Raw genomic sequence first — 22,126 nt, 5'->3', positions numbered from 1 at the left:
GCCTGCGCCAAACGTGCAAGCAGTGCGCCACCAGTCTAAGGTTGTTGTCGTTGTTGATTTGCAATCCCAACTCCACTTACCAGGGAGTAAGCCCCACTGAATTCGCCCTGGCTGACGGATTCCAAGCAGACACGTGCAGAAAAATTCTTGAGTTCAGAAAAGAAATTAAAAGATTCAACCCGGAGCCGGACTGGGTCTGATCAGAGTGCGCATCTTCCTAACTCCGGATGCGTTTAATGCATCGAAGTGCATCTCGCGCAAATGGTTCAGGGGCCGGGGGCGCAATGCTATGCGATGCGCGCGTCCGCCCGGCTCTCCATCCACCCCTCTCCGCGCCGAAGCGAAACTCCTTCCCTCCCTCCGTTGCTCCGGCGCCGGCTCCGATCCTCTTCGCGATCCTCCCCTTCCCCTCGATTGGGCAGGCGCCGGCAGCGACGGGCGCCCGGATTGGCGCGAGGGAGAAGGGGAGGAGGAGAAAGAGGGCTGGGCTGAGCCCTGCGGAGCCGGGCAGCGTGTCGGCGGAAGGAAAGGTAGGCCCGGGCAGCAGGAAACGGGCGGCGGGGTGGGAAGAAACAGCGGCTAGGGCGCCGGGGGAAAGGGAAAGGAGGCCTGGCCAAAGGGGAGACGCAAAACCGGAGCGGGGCTTGGCGTGGACCTTTGTCCGAAAGCAGCGCTCCCCGCAAGAGGCCTGGGCAGCCAGTGCGCTTTTGCGCTTTTTCCCTTGCTGGCTGCTGCGGGCGCCGCGTTGGGGACCCTGGAGCAGAGCCTACAGGGGTTAGGAGCGTACAGTTTCGGACCTGGTTAAAAGGCAGGCCGCCTCCTATAGTTTGTGCTACCTCCTGAGTAGCCGGAGTTGAAGTCCAGCCTGGCGCGATCTTCTGTAGGATGTACACGCAGGATGTTGCTCTGTTGAGACGTATAATTTCCACGCTTCGTGCGAGTCCCCAGGCGGGGTTGTAGTCAAGTGTGCTGTGTGAAATGATCTGGAATAGTTGCACTCCTGTTTTCTGTGTTCTATAGACTTAGTTGAGCAGTGTTTCTCAAACTTGGGTTCCTAGCAGTTGTTGGATGGTGGGTAAGGGTTCTAATCTTCAGCCTGCCAAACCCTGGAGATGGGTATTTGACTGGTTAAAAAGGGTTATGGTCAAATAATGGTCAAGTTCGTTAATGGCACCACCTCCAGATGACCTGTTTATACTGATTTGCTTGCACAAATATTATTCCGAGTTATGGAGTATTTGCTCTGGCTTCTTAACAGTTCTGCAACGGTGAGCATTCGCTCTAATTTGCTTCTGGAGTATTTACACGTCTTCCCATTGAATTGGTTCGTCTCACACTTCCCAGTGTAATTTCACCATCCTTTTCCTAATCCCAGAAAATCTTGTTTTTGTTTTTAAGGGATTGGACAGAGCACTTCAATCCGCTTTAATTGTTCAAGCCTAAATTCCCAGTATGTGCTTGAATCCTTCCTTCCAGAACAAGAACAATTGTTTTTATTTCATTTATTTACTATTTCATCATTCTTATAACCAACCCTTCCTCCCATAGGGAGGATGGCTTACAACAAGAATAAAAAGCTAACAATGCTAAAATCATAATAAAACAGCCTTAACACAACAATCGGACAAAAATCAGTTATGGAATATTGTAACAGGTTGAGCCTACTACATGGATGAGTACAGCATGCACACCACCCACCCACTCGCAATATATAGTGTGTAAAACATTGTCTTATTGTACCATAAATATTTTACAGGAAGTGGATCAGGGTTGCGTGCATTGGAGATCTTCTACCTAGCCGCAATGAATTACAGGGTGAAAATTATGAGCAAAATAGTTCCAGGGCAATTTGATGATGCGGAATCTTCAGACAGGTAATGGAACAATAGAATTGTCAAAGTGATTTTCAGGTGGTGTGAAAGAACAGAGCTCCACAGAGTCATCTTTCTGGAGAGGCTGTTTGAAGTATGGGGAGAAAAAGAGAGTAGCAATGTGATGTTGACACAGAAGAGCAGCAGAACATTTGGGGTATTTTTTCCTTCCTTTTCCTAACCTGTCGTAGGTTGGGCCCAGTTTCCATAATGTACCACATTATGAAATGTGATTTTGTCAAGGGTATGTTTCTGGTATGGACTTCCTGGGTTGCCTTCAGTTATAGGCATTTTTTACAAAAGCTGCCATATCCTGTTTACAGTATCCAAGGCCTAATAATCAATCGTGCTTGTACTTTTGTTCCCAATTCCTCTTGCTGGATTTCTCGTGCATCTCCATTCATACAGAGAGGGGTATCTATGATCCGATAATGTTATTTATAAAACTTTCAGCTAATTCACTTATCATTAAGGGATATGCACAGAAATTTAGACCGGTGTAGATAAGTAGCCGAAAAACGTAACTGCCACCAATGCTGTTCTTCCCAGTAGTCAAATGCCAAACTTCACAGCAGCTACTTTCTTTTAAAATGCAGATCAAATGAAAGGAAGGGAGGGGATGGAATCCAACAACCAAAGAAACACTACAGTAAAAAAAAAAAAAGGTTACAAAGCTGTATTTCTCTTTTTTATTGTCTACAATATCTGTAATAATAATATACAGGATAAATCTATTTTGTTTCTGCCTACTTGCAAACTAAATTGAGTTATAGTAAAAGTTCAGAACTAATACACCCTACTTCAAAATTTCATTGCTTTCAACACCACCAATCGCCTTCTTCAGAAATTGCTCGTGCACATACAGCATGCAGAAGAGGCTGTTGGGTCATGCTGCCTGCCCCTGACACCCATGCGCTCAGTGTGGGTGTCTGCAAAAGAAAAGCATGGACACATTGCTGCAAGACTGAGAATCCTCTTCACGTAAGGTTTCCAGTTGTGTGAAAGCATATTCACATAGTTGATGTGCCTTAGCCCATCTTTTACAGATGTGGGCATTAGAGGCATGGACATAGGACATAGGAAGCTGCCACATACTGAACAGGATCATTCATTCCTCTATCACAGTATTTTCTACACTTAACAGCAGCAGATCTCCAGGGTTTTAAACTGGGACGTTTTCTGGAGATGCCTGGGATTGAACCGCAAAGCGGATGCTGTACCACTGAGCCTTACAGTCCTTGCAGAGGCATTCCCTCACAGTCTTCCAGGGGCAGGGTTTGCTGAGCATGAACCTTGGAAAGGCTTGCAGGTCACCTTGATACTTGTCCCCCTTCTTGTACACAAGAGGGGCAAGGGGGAATCTCCCAGGTGTGACACTGAGCCTCAAGAAAGCTTGGAAGATAGTCAGTGAACTTACCTGGGACGGCTAACAGCAAAGCAGCAATTAATCTGTGCTCCAAGGTACTATTTCAGTATAATAATAATACTGATGATTATGATGACGAGAGGGAGCTAGTTGTACTGTGTTGCTGGCTTTGCTCAACTTGATGAGTTTACCATGATTTTACTAAATACGTGCTTTTAAAATGCATACGTTAGCGAACGCACACAGGCTTCAAAAGCAGCTGAAGAGGAGAAGGCGGTCTGTATAACGCAGCAGCCACGTTTGTGTGAGGAAGCAGACGAGGGTGAATTGGATGAGAGTGGCGAGGAGGAGGACGACAGCGATTGGGACTGGGACGATGCCATGGGGAAGCTCACGAAGCGAAATCCGTTATCTGCAGGCAGAAACCCTCAGGTATGTTCAAGGAATGTGTGGCTTGAGGGTGCCAACTTGTTGTTGCTCTTAAGTGAGTTTTTAGACTGCCTCAGGTTTAGATCCTAGCTACACCTGGAGGGATGATAGGAATTGTAGTCCAACAACCTTTGGAGGGAAGTAGGTTTCCTATGCCTGAACTGGATAACATCCAAGGTTCCTTTCAACCCCATTTTCTGTAACTCTTTAATGAGGGATCTGGAGTGAGTTGCAGCATCGCACGCTCCCTCTTCCTCTGGTGCAAATATACCCCTCCCTCCCAGGCATAACCATAGTTAAAGTGTTTATCAGAGCTTGACTTCACATGCTGATTGGGCTTTTGTACCCAGGTGGATGGTCTGTGAAATTTGCATGAGAAGGGATGGGTTGTGCAAGCATGGTGTCCGGATTGTATAGCTCTGGTTATGAGATCGGGAGTACGATTGTGTGACAGGGTTTCTTTTTTTGTTTCAGGCCAATAAGCAAATTCCTAGCTGCAACGCGGCCAAAATGTCCACTCCTACAGATAAGGCCCTAAGAAAGTTTGAGAATAAAATCAATCTAGGTAAGAGCAGTCATTCTCGTTTTCTAGAAATACAGTGGTACCTCGCAAGACGAATGCCTCAGAAGACGAAAAACTCGCAAGATGAAAGAGTTTTTCGTTTTTTTAGTTGCTTCGCAAGATGATTTTCCCTATGGGCTTGCTTCGCAAGACAAAACGTCTTGCGAGTTTGTTTCCTTTTTCTTAAAACCGTTAATACCAGGGTGCATCCGTGCTTCGCCAGACGAAAAATCCGCAAGACGAAGAAACTCGCAGAACGAATTAATTTCATCTTGCGAGGTACCACTGTAGGTATTTGTTAAGGACCGTGCCGTACAGCCATATTTGCTGGGTTATAGTTGGTGAATCCACGTGTGTCACACTCCCTAATGTAACTCATCAGCATGAGTTTAAGAACTGCAGAGAGGCACACACAGCCTGAAAATATGTTTCTCAGGCTCTGTGGCTGCACCTTTGAGGACACCCTGCCTCCAGCTCACGCAAGGGGGCACAGGGCTTGATCAGCTGTAGGGCTGGCTGCTGTGTCTTGGTGGGGAGGCAGAAACGGTCAAGACACATTCCAGAGTCAGAAATATATCAGCATATCATGGTATTTAGCTGCTGATATATCATGATGCTGAAAACCAGCCCTACTTGGGAAGACTATACCACAATGGTAACCATTGGGTGGGGGGAATTAACTTGAAATTTCCTTTTTAAGCTATTCTTTTTTAATCATATTTTCTGTGTAGCACAAGGCACACTATGGCTGTCACAGGACAGGGATGCTGTGGCCCTCCAGATGTTGCTTGACTTCAACTCCTGTCATCCCTGATGATTGGTTATACTGGATAGGGTAGATCAGTGTTGTGAGTCCAACAACATTGGGAGAGCTGCAAGTTCTCTCATTCTGATACAGCCCGTTCTCCTCTGTCTGCATGACGGCAGGTATCACTGAACCCTCCTCCATTTGGAGGTCCTGCATCCCACAGCACACCCTTAGTTACTTCTGGAGCTAACCTTAAGTTCCTTTGGCCACAGGGAGAGAGAAGGACAGTATTCGTACCAGATTTCTTCTTCAACACCCCAGTATATCCATATCTATGTGAGAGCAATGTAATAGACTTCCCTTTTGTGTGCCATTGTCTGAAACCTTAGAAGAGTGTTGGAGGAGTCTCTGAGAGTCTGGCCTAGTTCTCTGTATTGTTCACTTTCTGCCGAAATAGCAGACCTGAAACTACAGTGGTACCTCTGGTTACGTACTTAATTTGTTCCGGAGATCCGTTCTTAACTTGAAACCGTTCTTCACCTGAGGTACCACTTTAGCTAATGGGGCCTTCGGCTGCCACCACGCTGCTGGCACGCAATTTCTGTTCTCATCTTGAGGTAAAGTTCTTAACCCGAGGTACTACTTCCGGGTTAGTGGAGTCTGTAACCTGAAGCATTTGTAACCCGAGGTACCACTGTACTTGCGTTTAAATGATTTTTGGACTAAAAAGAAGCCAAACGTAGTACCTTTGTTGTGGGTAATGGCTTTATTTTACAAACATTGCAACAAGGACATTTTTCTTGATGTGTCTTGAATAAGGAGTGTGACGCATTTTCAGGCTGCAAAGTCAGAAGCTAGTTTTAAATTGAGAGGTGCAGGTAGGCGGAAGAGGAATGTATTGGTGCTAATTTCCTTATATGTGTGTGTTTTCCCCTCTTCAAGACAGGCTACACTTTGCTGACTCTGTTATAAATAAAGTTACTGAGAAGTCCAGGCAGAGAGACGCAGAAATGTAAGTAGTGAGGGTGAACACATTTGTATTACAGTATTATCCAAATGAAGCATAGTGGACCATGAAATTCCTTTGTTTCCACTAGGTACCGGGTGAAAGACAAGTCAGACCGAGCGACAGTGGAACAAGTAAGTCACGCAAATTATCAGACAGTTGCAAAAAAATCCCCATTTAAATAAAAATTAAAGAGTCCTCACCTTTTTAAAAAAGTGAACTGATGTAATAAAATGATTCAACCACATTTACTCAGAAGTAAGTCCTGAAGAATTCTTTGGTGGGTGTCCATAGCTCTGTAGTTTTTACTGTGCTTTTGTCTTCCACTTTTGCTTAATCTTGGTATTTACTTACTCCATTTTAATCAACCATTTTACTGTGATTTATTGTTCTAATTCTTGGCTTGGACTAATCTAACACTTAGCTCCTAACTCCCCCCCCCCCCATGCTCTTAGCTCTCTTTGTGTTTTTATTATTTTATATAATCTCTTTTATGCAAGAATAGAGACGGGACCAATAAATGCAAGAGAAAAGTTTCTGGACAGCAGTTCCAAGTAATGCCATTTCATAGGGCTGTTTTGTTGCTTTCCTGAGGTTCTGGATCCAAGGACTAGGATGATTCTGTTCAAGATGCTAACCAGAGGTGTCATATCGGAAATCAATGGCTGCATCAGCACAGGAAAAGAGGTTGGTTTCACAGCAAAAAGAGCCAGCTATAGTAAGCTGTTTAGTCTCATGGTTTTAGACCAAAAAGAGGGTCCCAATTAAACACACTACACATTTTCAAAATATAAATAAAAACCAAATTAGTTCAAACTCAAGTTATTATATAAGCGGCAGACAATTATACAGTATAAGCATGCAAAGACGATGGAGAGGTTGTACGCTACACTAAACAATGTTTTAGTGTTACGATGGTGAGCTGCAGTTGTGTGATTTCTTCCTTCTACTTTCAATCAATGCTGTGAGAAGATTAGAAGCTGAATCCTGGTAATTGTAATACAGAACATAATGTAATCCAGCCTATGAATTCTGAGCTTTAAAAATAATTACCTTTTGGAGGGTCAGATCCAGCTTGCAAGCTGCCAGTTAGAAGTCCCTGTGCTAGATGATTGATCTTACTTACCGTATTTTTCCGTGTGTAAGACTAGGTTTTTTTCCTTTAAAAAAATGTCAAAAATTAGGGGGTGTCTTCAGTGGCGTAGCGTGGGGGTGCGGGGGGGGGCCGGCCGCACCGGGCGCAACATCTGGGGGTTAGGGGGCGCAAATCCACGTGTTAGGGGGCGCAAATTACTTGCCTTGCCCCGGGTGCTGACAACCCACGCTACGCCACTGGGTTAATACACGGGACCATCTCCCCCCATTTTCTTAAATCTGAGTCCCCCAAAATAGGGGGTGTCTTATACATGGGGGCATCTTATAGATGGAAAAATACGGTAATAAGTGGGTTTGGTATGTACGGCAGTGAGGCAGAACAGGATTCATTTCGTGAGAACTTTACATCCATCTTTATTATTTTCATGAAAGGAATCTTGTTCTGTGTGCTTCATGCAAATTGTGTGCATCATTGGCGCCACGCTTTGCACATGCATGCAGAAGTATGCAGGTATGCCCCCACCTGCCTCTTCTGTTCATGATCCAAGTGTTTGGGGACTGTAAACAGAAATGTGGTTCTACGCAGGTGCCTTCTGGAATAGGGCTGCACAGGTACAGTGGAACCTCGTGTTACGTATCGTCCTCCTTGCGAACACTTTGAGTTATGAGCTCCGCTAACCTGGAAGTAGATGCTCCAGGTTGCAAACTTTGCCCCGGGATACGAGCGCAAGTCGCGTGGCGGCGGCAGCGGGAGGTGCCATTAGCAAAAGCGCACCTCACTCTAAGAACATTTTCGGCTTAAGAACGGACCCCGAAACGAATTACGTTCGTAACCGGAGGTACCACTGTACTGTATTTTGGTCTGCTTAGTCCTTAATAACCTGTTTTTTGTAGACCAGGTAGGCAGTAGAACCTATTGGTTCCTTGGGCTGCCTTTAGCTTGGTGGATTAAGTAGACTTTTGTAGTATAGGGTCTCCTTGGATTGTAATCTTAAAACTATGGGGGTTTTTTTGCAACAGGGTCTTTATCCTTGAATAAAGATCAGATGATACATACCTTGATACGTTTTTGTTTTGCCCATTTGCAATTTGCTAGGCTAATGTATATCATGCCAACACAGCAAATGGAGAGAACAGAGCCATAAAGATTTATAAAACGTCTATACTGATGTTTAAAGATCGGGATAAGTATGTGAGTGGAGAGTTCAGGTGAGTCTGAGATTTTAATTTTTACTTATGTGTGCAGGCTTACTTGACGTTTTCCATAACAATAATTTCCATGCTGGGTTTTTTTTTTATAATTGCATTTGCCTGTTGTTGTTATCTCAAGGTTTCGCCATGGCTACTGTAAAGGAAACCCAAGAAAAATGGTGAAGACATGGGCAGAAAAAGAAATGAGGAATTTAACAAGGTGACCTTTTTCAAACCTTTTGGCCAAGACTTTGTTCCCATACGCCAGCTTTCATCAACCTGGTGCCCTCCAGCTGTTCCAGCCTACAACAGCCATCAGGCACACAGAGTTGTAGTCCAGAACACCTTTGCAAAGGCTGCTATGCTTTATTTTATAGTGGATCAAATGAACATTTTAATGGGCTCCCTTGGGAAATTAAAATAGAATCCTAGGGTTTGAAGAGATGAGAATTTTGCTAACCCCAGTCCCTTCTCCCATGGATGAACATTCCCGTTTCCCCAAAAGTCATGCTTACCTTTCTGACAGATAAATGGAGTCTTTTTTTGTGCTATAACTATCAATGGGCCTTTATTTTTTTACACTTAGAACATTTTAGTAAGTGTTACAAGTGTTTTTTTTAAAAAAAAAACCCCTTCATGCTGGCTAATATCATTGGGGGGGGGCTTTTTTTTTTGTAGGTTACATACAGCCCAAATTCCATGCCCAGAACCTATTATGCTCAGAAGTCACGTTCTTGTTATGAGCTTTATTGGCAAAAATGACATGTAAGTATACTCAGAAACTTTGTCCGTGTTTGTGTATTTCTTTATATAAAGAAATCACTTTATTAGCAATTCAGTCCTGTATCTAGTTAGAAGCAAGTCCATAGCTCTGTTACTGAGTTTTCTCATCTATCTATCTCAAAAAAAATGCTCTTGTATTGTCATGTAGTTCAGACAGGGCTGTCTCATCATTGCTGGGGGGGGGAGCCTAAATAATAAAAATCTGAAAGCAAACGGGGAGAAAAATAATATAATTTGTTAGATGCAAATAACTGATACAATTCATTAGATGTGAATACAGTGGTACCTTGGTTTTCTAATGTAATCTGTTCCGGAAGACCGTTCAAGTTCTGAAATGTTCAAATACTGAGGCGCAACGGGTGGTCTGCAAATTTAATAAACAAATATGAGAAAAATAACATATGCACTCAGCGGGAGCCGCGTGGCATGTTTGACTTCCGAGGCGGGTTAGAAAACCAAAGCGTTTACTTCCGGGTTTACGGCGTTCGAAAACCGAAACGTTTGTCAACAGAGACGTTCAAAAACCGAGGTACTACTGTACATACTTGATTAGCTTACCCCACCCGTTAGAAATTACATTAGTATAAGCAAATACAAAAAACACATGTGCAAAGGAAATGAGAGAGATGTCTACTGAAATAAAACAAATAGTGATAATAATAGTAACTGTGATAGATAGATAGAAGACGCCATAGAAGGGAGAAAAGGAAAGAAGGAGAAAAAAATAGAGGAAGGGAGGGGAATAGGTGTGTGTTTGTGTGTGCATGTGTGTATAATGCAGTGTGTATAATGCAGAAGTCAGGTGCAGTGGTACCTTGGGTTAAGTACTTAATTCGTTCCAGAGATCCGTACTTAACCTGAAACTATTCTTAACCTGAAGCACCACTTTAGCTAATGGGGCCTCCTGCTGCTGCCGCGCCGCCGGAGCCCACTTTCTGTTCTTATCCTGAAGCAAAGTTCTTAACCTGAAGCACTATTTCTGGGTTAGCGGAGTCTGTAACCTGAAGCGTATGTAACCTGAGGTACCACTGTATTTGAAAATAGGTTACAAGGGGAGGTGTTGTCTTTGACCCTTTCTTCCAATAGCTTATGCCTCCGAATACCAGTCTCTGAGAACTGCAATTGGGGAGAGTGCTGTAACACTCTGGCCCTGCTTATGAGCTTCCCATGGACATTTGGTTGACCATTGTGGGAAATGGGACATTGGACTCGATGGGCCTTTGGCCTGACTCAGAAGAGCTCGCATTCTGTTAGCCAAAGTGGGTATGGTATTGGAGAAGGAGGAGGACAGCTGTTGATTATATTCTGGTGTTTTTTGTTCTCTCTCCCCCTTTCCTTTTGATCCAAGGCCTGCTCCATTGTTGAAAAATGCCCAGTTGTCGGAATCCAAAGCTCGGGAGTTGTATCTGCAAGTCATCCAATACATGAGAAGAATGTACCAAGATGCCAAGCTCGTTCATGCAGATCTCAGTGAATTTAACATGCTGTACGTTTTAAAGAAGCTGAACGTTGATACTTCTTTCATCCGTATATGTTACCTTGCACAACTCTGCCCTGGAGCTAGGGTGTTGTCCTCCTGGCTTCACAGCCTGTGAATTTGAAAGATGATTTGTGTCATTGTTACACAAGAGCTCTTTAAAAATTGGTGCCGTTTCCATGAAACAAAATAAAAAATGAAAAGCTGAATTTATCCTACAATATGGGGTCAAATGTAAATGAGCTTCTATTCTCCCTTTTTCCTAAAACCATTTTGGGGGTTCAGTGAAGGTTGGCTATCTTTCTGCAGTATAAAAATAAATATGTAGAGCAAGAGATGCAATTGGACTTAGATCAAGCATCTTTTGGCATCCTAAGATTCAGGTGTTTGACATGCTCCTTCGTCTCTGTTTCCAAGGTTTCCCTAAAGTTAAAACCTTGGTCAAGTATCTTTCATAAGTCTATATCCAGCTTTTCATGGATCTTAAAGACACCTCTGGCATCTGCGCTTAGATTCTCCTGCCTCGCCTTCCTTGGTACGCAGGCTTATGGCGAGAAATAAGAAATGAGATTAAGAAAATAGCTAAAACACATTGATCAGCCTTGTATCTTCTGATCTGCCCTCAGCTTTCAAGTAGAAAAAAATAATAAAATAATAATCATTAAATGCATTTTAATTTAAGTAAACAAAACAGTCGTAGGGCATACAGTGGCCTTATTTTGCAGAAATGACTTGGGCTTTACATTAGCTGAAATTCTAATGACCTCCCTCTTTCACCCTAAGTGGTAGAATGTTCCGTAAAAAGTCTCTAGTAAACTTTCAGGAACACAGTACTAACGATAACATCATGTTGCTTATTCCCACTTCTCCAGGTATCACAGTGGTGAGGTGTACATCATAGACGTGTCTCAGTCTGTGGAACACGACCACCCACATGCTTTAGAATTCCTGAGGAAAGATTGCTCTAACATCAATGGTGAGTTCCAGCTAAGGAACATCAACATCCTGGATATCTTGAATATTTTTGTGCGCATGATTTAATCCCCTGTCACTTGACAGATTTGCATGCATGGATCTGATCCCGATTGCTCATACATACAATGTTGAATGGGCGCTGGTGTAAATTTTCCTGCAAATTAAAAATGTTATTGAGTTATCTCGGATGATATTTTGACTCGGATATGCTTTGAAGATTGGTTGCTTCAACATCAACTGCCCAGGATAACTCTTGAGGACTCCACCAAATAACAGAGTTATTCTAGTAATAAAAAATAATAATAAATTTTATTTATATCCCGCCCTCCCCAGCCGAAGCCGGGCTCAAAGCGGCTAACAACAATAAAACAATAAAAAAAAAATTCTAAAATCATTTCATTCTAAAATTAATTCCAATCAAATTAATGGCAACCATTGGGCTAGAAGTTCTGTGAGGATTGCCAAAGTAGGGAGTCAGGCTGTGCCCTGGTCAAAGGCCTGGTGGAACAGCTTTGTCTTGCAGGCCCTGCGGAAAGATGTAGATTTTTTAATTTTACAAGAGTTCAGATATTCCACACTGCATTTGGTTTGCATAGGTGCTAATATCTTATGTTGCCTTTGGTCCTTTCTGGCAGATTTTTTCCGGAAGTACAATGTTGCAGTGATGACAGTGAGAGAACTCTTTGAATTCGTTACAGATCCATCTATTACAAACGAGAACATGGATGCTTACCTTGAAAAGGTAAAGCTTTAGAGATTTTGCCTCTATGGGAAAGCATTAGGAGGGAAGATAGAGGTTCAGCTTTCTTGCAATTCTCTTTTTATAAATGAAAGCTGATTTAGCTATTGTGAATAGCAACGATGTTGTTTTTGCAAAGGTTTCTGCATCTTGCTATAGATACGGAAGTATGATACACATGCACTGCTAATCAAATATGAAGGGTGAAAAAAAGTGTGTCCGTTTTGGTCCTTTCCCACAAACTCATAATGCCTGCATTCTTGGTCTAGTACTCTACACTAATTCTCAGAGTTAACCTTCCCCAACCTGGTGCCCTCCTGTTATTTTGGACTACAGCTCCAATTATCTCTGACCTGGCTGCTATTGGTTGGAGCTATATAAGGTTGAAGACTTAACCACTCGATTCAGTCAGTTGCTTATTTGTACTGTATTCTACTCATATGGCATATGGAGTGGCTGTACAACATAAAGTACAGCATGTAGATTAAAAATGCTAATAATAAAGTTTAAAAAAACACAAATGTAATATGAAGACAGCAATAGTCAAACCTTTAAAGGATTATAATTCTTTAATTAGAATAGGTTTTAAGAGGCAATGAAAAGAAGGCACAGAGAATAATGTGTTTCCACAGGACATGTATTAAGACCTCCAAAGCTGATTTTAAAGCATGGGAAGTTCTGTATTGGACGTGAGAGTTGTTAAGGTAACCAGAACCTGGACAATTTAGAGCTTTGAAGGGCAAAATTAGCAGTTTTAATTGAGCCCAGATGAAACAGGCATCCAGTGAATTTGAGAAAGAATAAAGAGTTACATGCTCTGGACAAAAGTCTGGCCTGCACATTTTGGACCAATTCAAATTTCCCATCTGTTCTTAAAGGCAGTCCCTTGTAGAAAGCCTATTCTGGGAGAGGGACAGCCCCTCTGGGAGAGGTAGCGGTCACTGAAATAGGAAGAGCTATTTCTGAGGGCTACATGGAGAGCATTTAGGTCTTGGCGGCCTTTGAGTCACTGTTAAAAGTCTTGCATTATATCCTGTAGGCAATGGAAATATCGTGTGAGAGGACAGAGGAGGAAAGGTCCAATCAGGATAATGTGGATGAAGAGGTAAGCCAGAGCTTGGATTTCCTCCCTGGCTTCTATATCTGTTGTGTCTCTTTTGTGAAATGTTGCTCAGTAATTTGACAATGTTCTGCAGTGTCTTTATTATAAATGTTTTTACAGTATCTAAATGCCCGTGAGATTATTGGCCTTGCAGTCTTTCTCTTTCTATACTTGAGTGTTTCCACCTGTTCCTAAGTGGCCCCTCATGTGGACTACACGATGGCAGTGTTCCCACATCATGCCAAACCATGGTTTCTCGTGTTGTTGTCTGTATGGCAAAGTGGTTAACACTAACCATGGCTGGTTTCACAAAAGCCAGCATTAACCACAGGTTGGGTCATCAAAACGAACCATACTTTGTGTTGTTCACAGTTCTGGGTCCAGATAACACTACAAGCTGTCATTAACTGGAGGTGAAAGCTTCTGAACTCCCCCAGGAGAAGGAGAGGGAATGGGGCACACGAGTCCAGGGTTTGCTGCAGCTTGTGGTAAACCATGGCTTAGCATGATGTGGTAATGTGACCAGTGTAGGAACACAGTGATCACAAATAAGGTTTCTAATCACGCCAGCTGCTAAATGTGTTGACATAATTACAACAGTTGCTACTGGCCAAATCTAGGCCACATGATTTCCATGTTGCTTGTCCACGTAAACATATTCCTGAGAACCAAACTAGACATAATATCAGAGGTCGACAATTTTTGCTGATCTAGTCATATACTCTTTATTAAAACTTCGGCATTGCAGAACTTAATAAATGTTTGTGGTTATTTCATCTTGTTAGGTGTTCAAGAAAGCGTATATCCCAAGAACTCTGACTGACGTTAAGAACTACGAGAGGGATGTTGACATAATGATGAAGCTGAAGGAGGAAGAGACGGCCTTAAATGTGCAGCAAGATAATGTAAGTATCCTTGGACTATATGGAATTTGAGGTTGCACATACAGTGGTACCTCGGGTTAAGTACTTAATTTGTTCTGGACGTCCGTTCTTAACCTGAAACTGTTCTTAACCTGAAGCACCACTTTAGCTAATGCAGCCTCCTGCTGCTGCCGCACTGCCAGAGCACAATTTCTGTTCTCATCCTGAAGCAAAGTTCTTAACCTGAGGTAATATTTCTGGGTTAGCGGAGTCTGTAACCTGAAGCGTATGTAATCTGAAGCGTATGTAACCCGAGGTACCACTGTACTGACCAGAACATGGCATGATACACTGTAACGATGGTAGCAAGCTTGTAATAAAACAGTGTTCCTAAAGGAAACCTCTCAGTCTTTTTTTCCTCTATTTAAAGTACCACAATTACAGCCTCAGTTGGTTTCAGATATGGTAGATTATTACTATAAAAGGGATGGTCATGATGTAAATATTGGGACAGGTTACCTAAGGGACAGCCTCATACTATATATCCCTGCCTAGTAATTGCTCCTCAGATAAGGCACTGCTGAGAGTAATGTGTGCCCCAGAGTTATGCTTAGTTTGTACTAGAAACTGGGGCTTTTAGCATTCGCGCTGCAGCCCTCTGGAATAAGTTACCAACTGAAATCGGACAAGCGCCTAACATCTTTACCTTCAGACATCTACTGCAAACGTGTGTGTTTTTTGTCTATGAAAGCATTCCCTTAAGGGGTGACACAATCATTCTATCAAATATTATTTGTTTATCTTGTAAAAAGGTTTTTCATTGTTTGTAGAAATTGCTTTAGTTTTCATAAAGACTTTGTGATTTTTGTGTCTGTTTTATCTCATTTGGACACTGCTTCAATGGCTTGAGGCTATGAATCAGTTTATAAATCTGTATGCCTGCATGAATAAATGCCTGTATTCACAGAACAGCAGGGTGTTAATGGACACACTGAGTACTTGACGCAGTGATCAGTGCTTTGTGTCAACTGAGCCAATATAAAGTAATGTAATGGGTAGGCTGAGGGACATAGACTGGAGACACCCAACTTCATATTGCTGCTTCCCCAAAAGGCTCATTGAGACGGATTTTGAAACGTGCTATATAAATGCGAACGTTTATTCCAGGTTTCTTATATTTATTTCCTATGCAGATTCTCTACCAGACTGTGACAGGGTTAAAGAAGGATTTATCAGGTGTCCAGAAGGTAAGTCTGAGATTGTATTCTTCCATGTGTAAAGATCACTTTGTCTGAAGCTTCTCAGAAGATTAAATTTGCATTGTATGTATGTATTAGGTAAATATGGAAATATGGAATGTTTTGTTTCTGTTAGCTGAAATATCCTAGTATATGGAACCATAAGCTCATGTCAAACATCATACCAAACAATACACAATCAGCAGATGATGGCTTAGATCTGCTTGCCTTCATTTTCCCAACCCTCGGCTTCATAAATCCATACTTTCCTCTCAATAGTGCAGCAACCTCTGGAGGTAGGGCTGTGGTTTGTGATTTGTCACAAATGAGTGACACTGACTAGCAATGGTTTACAAACCCATTTCAAGCCGTAGTTTGCAAATTCAGGCATCTTTCCAAACCATAGCAAACCTCCCTTTCACCATGAATTGGCATGCCATTGTAGAACTGGAAGAAGCCTTGTGGGTTATCTAGCCTCTTTCTCTGTAAAAAGCAGGATTCCCTAGTTTGATATTGGAATTGTTCTTCCAGTTCTCCAGCTTTTCCTGAGCAGGTTGTACCCTTGCCTAATTAATCTCCGAGTTTAGAAATGGTTACCTAGTTTCCATCCTAAGGCTGCTTTGCTGTCACTAGAATCAAATTGCACATTGTCTTTACAGTGACCTTTTAGCTACTAGAACAGTTCTTCTTGTGATGATATATAATACCTAGTTTGCTTGTTCACGTTCATTACTTGATTACTTTATGCTTGATGACGCAACTGACTTCACAGGGGAAAAAAATCACTGTGTTTGAGGCAATGTGAGCGGATACAAAAACTTGGCTGTGAGGGTATATTTGTGATGGTGCATTGATGCTTCATGTGTTCAACCAGCTGTTGAGGCAAGAATAGGGGACCTGAAGCTCTCCAGATGTTGTTGGACTCCCAGTTCCCATCATCCCTGACCATTGGTCATGATGGATGGGGCTTATGCGAATCGAAGCCCAACAATCCCTGAAGGGCCACAGGTTCTTCATTCTTGGCTTAAGAATTAGCTTAGAGCAGGGTTTCCCAATCTTGGGTCTCCAGCTAGTTTTAAAATACAACTCCTTTGAATCCTAGCTTGCAGCTGAAGACCCAAGTTTGGGAAACCCTGGCTTAGAGTACCCTTCCCCAGTGTAATACTCTCCAGATATTTTAGATTACAGTTCCCATCAGCCCCCTGCTAGCATGGCTAGGGATAATGAGCGTTTTGGTCCAAAATATCTGGAGGGCTCCAGGTCATTATGGCTGTATATATATATATTTTCTCTGAGGGAAAAGTACAGCAATTGTATAAATAGGTATGTGAAGAAAGAGAGAGTTCAGCAACGTATGTCGACTCCTTTGTGAACTTACAAAAACAATTAGATTTAAGTGAGAACAAAGAAGAATTGTCTAGAATTGTAGTGCGTCCAGCGTTATTTCCTATGGAGCTTTTCTTGACACTTTGAAGTCCAGAACTAGAACGACACAATTATGTTGTCTGCCTTTTAGGTGCCTGCTCTCCTTGAAAACAAAGAGGAGGCAGAATCTGATTCAGAGGACAATGATAGTTCTGACCATTCAGAGTTGGGCTGCAAAGAGCAGGAAGAAGAATATGTCCATCCTAAAGATCGACCTGCTGAAACCAGCATGGATAAAAAGGTTAGTTGTTCAGATGCATCTTCCATGGCGGAGTATGTGCTTTGTGTGTGCTAAAGATTTCAGGTTCAGTCTTTGGGATTTGTAGCTAGGGCGAGGGAGAAACCTCGTCTAAATGCCTGGAGAGCCATCGCTGAGACAATACCGGGCTGAATGGGGCCAGTGGCATTAAAAACCCAATTACGCAGCATTCAAACATAAACACTTATAAATAAAACCAGTAATGTTCTTCTATGAGTCCACTTGGTCACTTAGTCCTATTATTCACAATACTCTATTTTTCCAGGAACGGAAGAAGATAGCCAAAGAGGCTCAGAGAGAGAAGAGGAAAAACAAGACCCCAAAGCACGTGAAGAAACGGAAAGAGAAGACTGCGAAGATGAAAAAGGGCAAATAAATCATGGCTGCCATTTCTAATGGGCAGCCTTAGCCATTCATGATTTAATGGGTCGCTGTTTCGATAGTAAAATAAACCCAATGGGCCATTTATTGTGGTGGCCACCAAAGAAACAATGTGAAAGGGACATACTGTTACCAGTCACCGAGATTTGCTTGTGTACCCATGCATATAGTCTATAGCTCACACCAGGAAAGTCTTCTTGGTGGATAAATAAAAACAAATGGAATCCTTTTAAGGCAGTTGGCCAGTCCAGAGAAATTTACGCAAGTTATATTTTGCAGTTTAGTAGTGTGAACAGCCAGAGCGATGCCAGATTCTTTTTTCATGCTCCAAAGCAGATTCACATGCATATGTAAATAATAATAATGTGTATAGGGAGGAATATGCATACTCACGAATTAAAACTATCTGTTACATTGGAACTGCTGCAGTTTGTCTAGTGCACAGCAATGAAAATTGTCTACCCATTCATCATAATCCACAGTGTTGATGGTGTGCTGGAAGAGGGTAGGGAAGGAAAACAGCCAGGCGTGGAAAGGTGGTTGATCATCCTCACTCTTGGCTGTGTCTGGATTTGTGTTGGCCTAGAATGGGATGGACTATGGGAAGGAACAGCAGTGCTTATTGCAGGACCTCGTTCCTGTCGTTCATCAGCAAGTGAAGGGTTAAAGAGTGGGATCCTCCTCCTGCCTGATGGGAGAAAACCAGCAGAGCTCTACTAACTGGACAGCTAAATTAAATCCTCGTCTTCTCTTTTGGAAATGTGTCATTTATTTCTCGATCGGCTTGTGACACTTCAGTGACCTTATTCGGACATAACAGTAAGCCAAATTATAGCTTACAGTAGCACAAGCAAATAAGGTGTTCTGATGCAATGAGAAAATCATGACATCTTCCATGCTCCTGCTGCACTACCAGGAAGTAAGCCATGGTTTGGCTTAGTGTTACATAGGAACTTTTGGTTTGTTTGAGAAACTACCATGAGTTCAGGCTTGAATATAATGCTATGGCAAACCATGGCTTCGCTTCTGATAGCATGGCAGTTGTACAGGAGGCCAAATAGCCAGCATTTTCTGACTTGATCATTCATGGTTAAGCATTTGTGCTAATCTGGTTTAGCATTATGTACAAACTGGGCCAGTGATACTTGCTTTTGTGTTTAATTCTTCTGTGATAAATTTTTGTTCCTTCGGCTTCCTGGTTGTTAGAAGTACAGCCGTACCTTGGTTTTCAAACACCTTGGGAGTCGAACGTATTGACTCCCGATCGAAAACCGAAACTGATGCTTCTGGTTTTTGAAAGTTCTTTGGAACCCGAATGTCCAACATGACTTCCACGGCTTCCAATCGGAAGCTGCGCCTTGGTTCCCAAACGTTTTGGAAGTCGAACAGACTTCCGGAATGGATTCCATTCGACTTCCAAGGTACCACTGTACTTGTTCAAATGGTAAAACTTGGAAGAGCAGCTTTTTCCATCTTTAGTGAGAGTGGATACGTGCAGACTGAAGATCTGTGATATGTAAGAGCAATAATCTATTTGGATCTCGTTGTGCAAGTGTTACCATTTGTTTTCAAAATATTTTCAGTTCAGAGAACAAGCACTGCTATGTTGTTTGGGGCACAGTTCTGCAGATGTGCCTACAGTGTTTAGGCTAAACAAATGCAATGCAAGCTATATACAGTGGTACATTTATTTGGTTCGGCCTTTTAAGGAGCCAGAGTGCTCAAACAGCTGCGCACAATAATATTTTATATACCTTACCGATGATGCCCTTCTGTTTTAAATAAACCTGAAAATATTCTCTGTATGGATACTGAGTCTATAATTAGAGGGCTAAATAAATTCATGGGCTAACAGTTGCACTGTGGATTCCAATAACGAATTCATTCCCAATAATGTTCATTTTTTAAAACAAACCCCCCCAAACCATCTTTGTTTTACTGTAAAATATGAATAATACTGCAGTTGTGAATGATGTCAAACAAAACAATTGCTTCTGAGATGAGGGCTGAGCCCAATAACATTAGTTTACACCACTTTTAAAATAAAAAATAAATTATAGAACAGATAGCCTAAAAACCTTTGAATAATGCCAGTACCATCATGGACTAGATTGTTCACATATTCCAGAACAGTTGCAGTGTTTTCAATGAGACTGTCCTGAAGTAAAATGGATTGTATTACAGTCTACAGTTTCATGCATATTTGGTGTGATGTTCCTATTCATAGGTGCCAGAAGCAAACTTGCAGTCATTTCCCAACAGTAAAAGAAGTTTATCCTTTTTAATGTAGCATTCATTCATCAAAATATTGCATCGTCACCATCTTCCGCACCCAAAGCTGGCTTTGCTGGCTTTTGAATAAAAATCTAGCGTTTGCTTTAATGCTTAATTGGAAGCAAGGTGTTCACACATGTGTCAGTGGTCTTAAATCAGCATTTCTCAAACCTGGAGATATACACACACATACTATTTTAGTCTTGGGTGTACTGAGCCTTTTCAGAGAAATGTGCCTCTGTATGATGTACAGCTGACAATTGGTATGCAATTCACCTGCAATCAGCAGAGACTTGCCTTCTGAGCCAGTAATAGATGGTGACAGGACTGTTTATTGCCCTTCTAAATCAGGCTTTTGGAGGAAAAGCACTATTAATTGCAGAGCGGAGATAAAAATGTCAGGAGCATCTCTCACTTGGTTCTTTTGAATACTCGCAGAACTTTGTGTAGAAAAACAAAGCTCAGGTCATGTTCCTGGAATCCACCGGTTCCGTCTTCTAACGTGTGTTTTGCGGAGTGCCATTGATCCTACATACAGTGGTACCTCGGGTTACAGATGCTTCAGGATACAGATGCTTCAGGTTAGAGACTCCGCTAACCCAGAAATGGTACCTTGGGTTAAGAACTTTGCTTCAGAATGAGAACAGAGATAGCGCAGCGGCAGCGGGAGGCCCCATTAGCTAAAGTGGTCTTCAGGTTAAGAACAGGTTCAGGTTAAGAACGGACCTCCAGAACTAATTAAGTTCTTAACCCGAAGTACCACTGTACTTCTGCGTTGCTAAGCCTCACTTCATTTGATGCGATGTGTGCACTTAATTGTACACAGCGTTGCAACCAGTTTGCATCATTTGAATGTTCAGCCCCCTCTTAGAATTAAACTAGGTTTTTATTCACTCTTCCTCTTCACCTCAGCAACCACAACTTTTTAACAATTTACCTGACTGTCATAGGCTACAGGGAATGAATTGCAGAGGAGTACAGTGGTACCTCGGGTTAAGAACTTAATTTGTTCTGGAGGTCTGTTCTTAACCTGAAACTCTTCTTAACCTGAGGTACCACTTTAGCTAATGGGGCCTCCTGCTGCCACCGCTGCTCAATTTCTGTTCCCATCCTGAGGTAAAGTTCTTAACCCGAGGTACTGTACTATTTTTGGGTTAGCGGAGTCTGTAACCTGAAGCGTCAATAACCCGAGGTATCACTGTATATGGAATGTCCTCTAGATAAGTAGGTCTGGTGGAAGAGGAATAGTTCTCTCTATCCCACTTCAGGAAAACTGCCTGATTTGTATATTGGCCATGAAGGGTGTATAAAGCTCCCTCCAACCAGGCTGGCATGGAAATATTGTGGGCAAAGAAAAGGGGTGGTTTGCTGTTTTTCTCCTAGCATGCTTTGCGTTTCTGCACTGGCAGAGGAGAAACATAAAGTTTCCTCAGCTGCCGGCACAGAAACCAAGCCTGCTGCTGCTGCCGCTGCAGGGAGAGGGACAGAGCGATCTGTTCCTTTGCTGCAGCCAAGCACAAAAACTGGGCTACCAAATGAGGGGGAAAGTGACCCACCCCTACAAGCCATGCTTGGGAGAATACATTTTAATTATCAGCTTTTCCTTCCAGTAGCACCTTAAAGACCAACTAAGTTAGTTCTTGGTATGAGCTTTCGTGTGCATGCACACTTCTTCAGATACTTCTTCAGATAGATTATCAGCTATACTTTTCACAGACTCTAGAGGGAGCCTCAATTTCATCCTCATAGGACAAAAAGGACTAGAAATAGATACTGAGATTAGTAAATTTTTTGAAAAATAATATATAAAAAGGTACCAAATAAAGAGGGCATAAAAAGATGGTTACTTTTAATGTAAAAAACATTTGACGTGGCACGTCCTTTGTAGAAAGAAAGGAAAAGAAAATATAACAATTTGCCCCACAGTATTTAATAGGGCTTACTCCCTAGTGTGTTTTTAAGATTTCAGGCTTAGTATTTTATTTTATTTTTTAAAATTGGCCTTGTATCCTGTACTTGGAGTCTCCACAACACCCTCCCAACCTGCAACTTCTGCTGCGACACTTTGGTTCCTACTTGGAAGAGTCTACGTGGCAATATTTAATGGGAAAGAGTACAATTGCCTTGATTACAGTTTCCTTGTTAATTAGTACAGTATCCGCTACTACTAATCTAACGGCAGGATTCAATAGCTATTTTATTCGGCCTTCGCCCAGAATTGTTGCCTCTACTTGCGAGAGCCCTGAGGTACCATAACAAGATGGCGGCTGTGTTGCCTCATGCTCTGCATCTTTGCTCTCCTGATGTGGCTGACATGATTCTCCATTGTTTACTGGGTAGGC

At 42.3% G+C, this 22,126-nt stretch overlaps 1 protein-coding gene across 1 annotated transcript; it reads left to right on the top strand.

The window, feature by feature from the left end:
• Positions 1-373: 373 nt before the first annotated feature.
• RIOK1 (RIO kinase 1) lies at positions 374-17,930 on the top strand. The gene is made up of 18 exons (XM_081918214.1): positions 374-530; positions 1,757-1,874; positions 3,471-3,669; positions 4,141-4,231; positions 5,919-5,988; positions 6,074-6,116; positions 6,577-6,669; positions 8,174-8,286; positions 8,408-8,488; positions 8,947-9,033; positions 10,400-10,537; positions 11,401-11,504; positions 12,139-12,245; positions 13,282-13,347; positions 14,130-14,249; positions 15,401-15,454; positions 16,962-17,111; positions 17,395-17,930. Exons 2-18 carry the CDS (start codon positions 1,804-1,806, stop codon positions 17,503-17,505), a joined length of 1,698 nt encoding a protein of 565 aa, XP_081774340.1. The 5' UTR covers positions 374-530; positions 1,757-1,803; the 3' UTR covers positions 17,506-17,930.
• The last annotated feature ends 4,196 nt before the right edge of the window (positions 17,931-22,126 follow it).

This window comes from Podarcis melisellensis (assembly GCF_964234715.1).
Source record: "Podarcis melisellensis genome assembly, chromosome: 7".
In the NCBI taxonomy this organism is placed as follows: domain Eukaryota; kingdom Metazoa; phylum Chordata; class Lepidosauria; order Squamata; family Lacertidae; genus Podarcis; species Podarcis melisellensis.
The sequence above is the reverse complement of the archived record's forward strand: the minus strand, read 5'-3'. Positions and strand labels throughout refer to the sequence as shown.